At 35.4% G+C, this 7,810-nt stretch overlaps 1 protein-coding gene across 2 annotated transcripts in view; it reads left to right on the forward strand.

Moving 5' to 3' along the window:
* Dync2h1 (dynein cytoplasmic 2 heavy chain 1) overlaps window positions 1-1,522 on the forward strand; it is a 334,173-nt gene extending 332,651 nt beyond the window's left edge. For both annotated transcript variants that reach the window (XM_026392460.2, XM_026392459.2), the window contains one exon: window positions 1,333-1,522. In XM_026392460.2, the coding sequence (XP_026248245.2) occupies window positions 1,333-1,491 (159 nt within the window). In that variant the 3' untranslated portion in view covers window positions 1,492-1,522. The remainder of the gene's footprint in view (window positions 1-1,332) is intronic.
* Window positions 1,523-7,810: the final 6,288 nt, after the last annotated feature.

Raw genomic sequence — 7,810 nt, forward strand, 5'->3', positions numbered from 1 at the left:
CTCTTGAAAGAAACCAGGGATCAGAGTAATGACTAATTTTATTTCTGGAACAGGATGTACATAAGATGAGCTCAAAACATTGTGGCATATAAGAGATACAAAAAGCTATTGAAGACAACTAGGGACATATCAAAATTTAGGAGCCCACTTAGTTACTGCTGAGCAACAACTGACAATTTGAACATCAGGACAATAACTGCATTACATTGGACCCCACATCAAATGTTTAAATCCACCAGCTTATAATGCTATTTAAAGAGAGAGAGAGAGATGGGCTGGGGATGTGGCTCAAGTGGTAGTGCGCACTCACCTATCATGCATGAGGCACTGGGTTCGATTCTCAGCACCACATAAAAATGAAATAAAGATATTGCATCCATCTAAAACTAAAAAATAAATATTTAAGAGAGAGAGAGGCGGGGGTGGAGAAGGTGGTCATTGGTCACTTTTGGAGTATACTAGAAAGAATTATTTTTTAAAACAGATTAAGGGAAATTATATGCTTCATCTTTCCCATATGGACTATACCTCTTGCTAATTAAAAATAAGTAAATAAATAAATAAATGGAAGTTGTTCTTTATGTATTTCTCCTTAGAAATGAAGAAATGATAGAATTGGGTTACCATTTTATGATGAGTAAAATAAAGATCATTGATAGTATCTAATATTCAGAAAAGAACCAGATATTATATACCTCTTGATGAAAATTTATAGTTCCACCTATGCAATATTTTTGTCAAGAAAGTGAATTTTATATTACCTCTAAATCCAGTTCATAGGAATACAAGGTACAATAGAGGAACATGAAAGCATGGAAAGGTAACCAAAAGTCAAATGTAACCAAATGATACTCTGTGTCATTTCTCAGGAGAATTACTACTAAGAAAAGAGATTAACAACTGGGAACTTTAACAACTGTGGAATTTATTTGAATTATGATTCTAACAAAAAATCATGGAAAAATGAATGTATTATGGAATTACGAATTTTCATGTGTGATAATGCCATTCTGGTATTATTTTTATTTATAGATGAAGCTTGAAAATTGTAGAATTTGATTCAAAATACTCTAGTATTGGGGGCTAGGGAGACAATGACAGATAGTAGTTTTTGCAGTGGGATGATAAAGCTGTAACATTATTAATCTTTACTTAAGTTTTATTTACCATTTTATTATAAAATGTTTTAAGTAAAGATTAATAATGTTGCAGCTTTTACATTTTATAATAAAATGGTAAATAAAACTTATCAATTAGAAGGTGTTTAGTTATCTAACAATCTTCTTCAATATAGTATATTGCTGTATTTTAAAACAATTTCTTTTTGAACAGGGTGCATATGGTCCATATTCTCCTGATGAGTGCATCTCTTTGCCTGTTTACACAAGTGCTGAAAGGGACCGTGTGGTAACCAATATCGATGTTCCATGTGGAGGTAACCAAGACCAGTGGATTCAGTGTGGAGCAGCTCTATTTCTAAAAAATCAATAGAGGCTAGTTACAACAAAGTGTCTTAGCAAAATGAAGAAAGTGTCATTTAAGCTTTAAATAAAATATATAATCAGCCTACAGTTGAATTATTAGTTCAAAATGTTAGTATATAGTTATTCTATATTATTGGTCTCCTTGGATTTTTATTTTAATGTGTAATAACAGCATTGGCTAACTTTTAAAGAATTAATATTAAAATGGAAGATCCCGATCCCTTTGATAACAAATATTTCTAAGAAGAAGTATACTTTTCTAGTAGCTCAAAAACTTATTTTTAGTAAGAGGTTTAAAATACTGTACTTAAAGAATCAATTAATATTTTGGCTATCATTTTTTGAATCATAATTATTTAATAAAAGTTCATTAGTTTTTCAGTGTCCCATAGTTTTAAATATACACATATTCAAGAATGTATATTTTGAAGTTATAATGAATATCTAATATCAGTACATTAGTCATGATTAATATCTTGTGAATTTTATTATATAATTATAACCAATATTTTAAATAATAAAAAAGAATAATTCATATAAGACAATAAAGGGAGCATAAATTCTGTTTATTTTTGTAAATATGTACCTTTTTTGTTTTCTATTTTTAAATTCCTTATGGGTGCTAGTATTTCAGCTTTGCAAGACTCCCTGAAATCAAAGAAACCAAAAATACTATTCAACTGAATGATAGACATTTTAGTAGCCTACAAATTCATTTCTAGCTATTTGTTTGGAGTCTAGGTGTGTATTTTTGATAGGTGTTTATAACAAGTCATAGCACCAAAAAGAATTTAAATACTTACAGAATCAAAGGATGAAACAATATTTTCTTTAAAAACTGTTTATAGCTTCTCAAAGTAATCCTAAAGATGTAGGAATCTGAGGATCACTTTTGGTATTATAGACAAAATACAGCCATATTACCAAAAGTGATCTATAAATTTTCTGCAATCCCCATCAGAACACCAGTGAAATTCTTCACAAAACTAGAAAAAAATCATATGGAAGAATAAAAAATCCCAAAGGGTCAAAGCAATGCAAATCTAAAAGAGGATTCCTAAAGGCATCTAAATATCTAACTTTAAGTTGTACTACAGAGCTGTAGTAACAAACTACATGGTACAGCATAAAAACAAACATATAGAACAGAATGAAAGCCACAGAGACAAATCCACACATGTATAGTCATCTGATCCTTTCAAAGAAACCAAAACACGCATTAGAGAAAACATAGCCTTTTTAACAAGTGATCCTGGGAATTCTGATTATCTATATGTAGAAAAATGAGATCCTCATCTCTCAACCTGCACAAAAATTAATTTAAAATGATTCAAAGACCTAAGAGTTAAACCAGAAACTTTGCAACTCCTAAAGCATAGGGTCAACACTTAAACATATGGGCATAGTCAATGACTTCCTCAATAGGACTCCTAAAGCTTAATAAATAGGATGGCATCAAATTAAAAAGCTTCTGCACAGAAAAGGAAACAGGAATGTGAAAAGAGAACCTACAGAATGGAAGAAAATGTTTGGTATCTACTCTTTGACAGAGGATTAATATCTAGAATATATAAAGAAACTTAACACAAAAATAAATAAATAAAAGAGAAAATGAACTAAACAGACACTTCTCTGAAGAAGAAATACAAATGGGGCTGAGGATGTGGCTCACGAGGTAGTGCGCTCACCTGGCATGCGCAGGGGCTGGGTTCGATCATCAGCACCACATAAAAATAAAATAAATATGTGTCCACTGAAAATTAAAAAATAAATATTAAAAAATTCTCTCTCTCTCACTCTGTCTCTTTAAAAAAAAGAAAAAGAAATACAAATGGCCGGCAAATATAAAAAATGTTCAACATCATTAGTGTTTAGGAAATTGCCATTCAAAACTACATTGAGATTTCATCCTACTCTAGTCAGAATAGTAGCCATAAAGAATACAATAATAAATGCTAGAGAGGATGTGGGGGAAAAGGAACACTTTCATACTGTTGGTGCTATTGTAAATTAATACAACCACTATGAAAGTAAATATGGAGTTTCCTATGAAGACTAGGAATGGAATCACCATATGACTCAGCTATACCACTCCTTGGATTTATGCTAAAGAATTAAAGTAAGCACACTATAGCAATACATGCATGCCCATGTTTAAAGCAGCACAGTTCACAATAGCCAAATTTTTAAAAACCAGCCTAGGGATCCATCAACAGATAAGAAAGTGTGGTGTTTATACACAATGAATTTTATTCCACTACAAAGAAGAATGAAATTGTGTCATTTTGGAAAAAATGGTGAAACTTGAGAGTTAAGTGAAATAAAGTCAAAGATAGTTTTCTCTCATATTTTTTTCTCATATATGGAAGCTAGAGAGAAAAAAGAGGAGACCTCATGAAAATAGAATGGGGATCAATAGGGTAGAAGAGAACCAGGAGAAAGGAGGGGGGGCGAATAGGGAGGCACTTGGGAACAAAATTGACCAAATCCTATTCTTCTATTGTGTATATATACAGATATGTAACAAGAAATCCCACTATTAAGTATAATTAAAATGCACCAATAAAATTCTAATAAAAATGAAATAGGAAATAATGGCATAATATTGCTGAATATTCTACAAGATGATTATTAGCCTGGTCTGGCCTGGCAGGAACCGTATTCTAGGTGCATGGCTAGGATGAAGCTATCTTCTCATCCTCCTACCCCATTCCATTGACCAATGCAAGGTCACTATAACCAATAGAAACTCCTTTGTCCTGAATTCTCTCTTTAACTAGTTCAACTGAGTATTATAACAGGAAATGCTTAAAGGAATTCTGTGTATTACTGCAGAGTAGAGGAATACACATGGAAGGTTTTTAATGGGCCATGTGTGGAAATATTATACATGATTTATGTTTATATTCTATTAGAACTTAAGTGGTTATACCTAATTTCTAGAGTATTTGGGAAATATAGTCAACTGGATTCTCTGGATCTCTCTGCCACATCCCCAGACAATGAAGAATTTCTTCAAGCGATGTGAATCCATTACAGAAATACATTCAGTACAATGGCATAACATTCAAGAGTTAAGAAACATACCTTTAATCATCTTATTCCAACCCTCATTCTTTTTGGGCGGTAAGGGGGTCCTGGGAATTGAACTCAGGGGCACTTGACCACTGAGCCACATCCCCAGCCCTATTTTGTATTTTATTTAGAGACAGTAGCTCACTGAGTTGCTTAGTGCCTTGCTTTTGCTGAGGCTGGCTTTGAACTGCAATCCTTCTGCCTCAGCCTCCCAAGCTGCTGGGATTCTGTAATCCCAGCACCACTGCACCTCATTCTTATGGATTATATAATACCCCCTTATCAATACTAGGATATTTCAGTGCTATAAAAAATAACATTTTCTTCAGTGTATCACCTTTTTGGTTACCATATTATTTTTATTTTTTATTTTTTCACAGTACTGGGGTTTGAACCCAGAGCCTCATGCATGTGTATATTAGGCAAATAAACACTGAGCTATACTCCCAGCCCCAACAATTTTTTTAAAAAATTTGAGAAGTGACACAAAATATGTAGAAAATTCATAGTACAATGAAATACGATTTATATGGCATAGTAGCAAAGAACTGTGGAATTCCGGTAATAACATGACTAATTTTATTTGATACATGTATAACTTAATCAAAGGTTATCAACAACAGACTTTTTTTTTTCTTTTTTGAATGGGCACCCAAAATGAACAAATATTAACATGATGCTTGCTTTGGATTTTTAAAAGAAACTTGAAATTTTTAAATCATTTCAAAATCAGTTGAAGTCCTTCACATTTTAATTCTTTCCTCCTCAGAGGCACTAACTAATATGCATATGTTTTATACATACTCCACATTTTAATTATAAAATATATACAAAACCAATAAGGAGTTTTTTGGGGGTTCTGTTTTTACTTTGAATAGGCACTACAAAGAGCCTCTCTCCAAGGCTTCAAAAGGACACACTTTTTGAGACTCTTGGTCAGAAGCAACAACCAACCATTTTAGATCCCTGGAATTTGGATTACCCCAAGTGAAATATAGAATGTCTGTGTACTTGGTAAATGTGGCAATTTTTGAAGTAAAAAAATCTTAGCAAATCAGGACTTGAAGGGACTTCTTTTCAGAAATAACATGTATTTATAAAAAACCGAAGGCCATTCAAAGGGAATAGAGCATCCACATTAAAATGAGGTACAAAGATTATAATTTTTATTCAACATTGCTTAGTGGTCCTAGCCATCACAGAAGGGTGGTGGGGGAAGCAGAAGAACTGAAAATGGAAAAGACAAAAAAAAAAAATATGTTCAGTGAGAAGAAATGTTAGTGGTTCACACAGCACTTGCTGCCATTGAAACTCCATTTTCAATTTTTACAATCTTTTTACACATAGAAAAATAAAAGATTTCATCTTGAAGTTATGATGGGACCCCAGCCACCAGTTATCTCTTAGGATGCAAAAAGATACCTCATCATTCTAGAGATTCTAAGAGTCTTAGAAGCTCTTATGTTGGCACTGGGGACTAGGAATACCAAATATTATAACAAAGGATGTTTCTGTCACCCCTATTGAGACCTGGGCAAAGGACAGATAATCAGCTAGATAATGAATGATTGGGTCAGGAAGATGGGGCTAATTCAAAAGGAAATACAATGCTAATACCTCCAGAATACTTTCCCTTCCTCCCAACCTGTTTCCAAGGTTACCTTGCCTCCACAGAATTGTTCCTCCCAGCAAGGAATTGTTAAAGAGTACCAGCTCGGACACTCCTTTCTTGCCTTTTTGGACAGGTGTGGAAAATAGGGAGTGGTACCCCTCTGTAGCTCTTTTCCCATCTTTGTCATGAAGGCAGAATGGGAGGAGGGGGACATGATAAGAAAGGAAACCTGAAATCTATAAAAATGAACAAAAAACCCTCACTCCCTCTGGCACCAGCTCTGGACCTCTTCCTCTCTGGAGGATTCAGTCACTCTCTCTTCTCTTAAATAAAATTTACTTTTTGTTCTTGCCTTGGCATTTCCAACATGTTTAATCTTCAACATGTTCAGTGAGAAGAAATGTTAGTGGTTCACATAGCACTTGCTGCCATTGACACTCCATTTTCAATTTTTACAATCTTTTTACACATGAGGAGACCTAATCCTGATTTTAAAGACCAGTTTCACTATCACTGGGGAAACCACAAAGATTTTAGGGGATTTGTGTCAAGAATCAGCAATAGAGAGGAGATTCAAGATGCCAAGGTAGAGGGAAGCTACAGTCCTTATTACTTTGAGGCTCGATATTCAAACAGCAGAAATACTGCTTCTCTGTGAGGTAGGTGAAAGAGGGATTTCACTAAAACCCAGTATTGGACAGTCAGAGTGTCTTAGAGACTAAGAAATTTGGGTACATTAAATAAATAAGAAAGACTACATTAGAGCCAAGCCAGTTGTAGCAGAACGGTAGCAGTGCTGGTTCAGCCCTGGAAGGAGAATGCAGAGAAGCACAAATGGACAGATTTAGTAATGGAAAATACTGCAGTTGGACAAGAAGACTGCCCTTAGCTGATCCAGAGGCTATACCAACACTGGTGCATGAAAAGTACCCTGTATTATTTCCAACTGACTGTGGAGAGCTGAGGCAGGAGCCATCTTCGTGGCCACACTGCAGCTGGGAGATCTGAGCAAAGACGGCTATATAGTTCTGGCAAGCATCTTCCACATGACCTAGGCCTTACCTAACAGAACAAGAGTGAAATGGGTACAGAGAATACTTTGCCCAGGGGTAATTCAAGTCAGAAAAGCCAAGGGGAGCCCAACTTGCTTTATGCTTTGAGTCCAATGGCTCACGAGACCAGCTGAAGAGGGTCAGAATCTGAACAGGGACTAAGCCTGTGAAGCCTATAAAGTCTGTTCACTGGCAGCAGAGAAGGGGAAGGATTGGCTCCCCTGCCCCACAGTAGAATCCTTAGGAGACTCCTGAGATCCATACTCCTAGGAGAGATGGACAATTGCCAGGCTCCAAGGCTGTGTTGATCTAATCTCTCCAGAACAGTCACCACCTAACAAAGTCCCTGAGGCCTCACTAGGCCCAAGCCCCATGTGTAGAAACTCCACTCTTAGAACCCTGCAGTGGCCCCTCCCTGGAAGTGCACGAACCTGGCCTGTGCAGACAAAACTCCAACTGACAGCACTTCCCATTCATCCTACCTCTTATTGGTGGGAAGGAAAGCTGAGAATTTTTGAACTCCAGCTGGCAACTCGGTGAGCAACACAAAAAGAGGAACAACCCTCAGTACTTACTCTTGCACTCAG

This window comes from Urocitellus parryii, chromosome 4 (genome assembly GCF_045843805.1).
Source record: "Urocitellus parryii isolate mUroPar1 chromosome 4, mUroPar1.hap1, whole genome shotgun sequence".
NCBI lineage: Eukaryota > Metazoa > Chordata > Mammalia > Rodentia > Sciuridae > Urocitellus > Urocitellus parryii.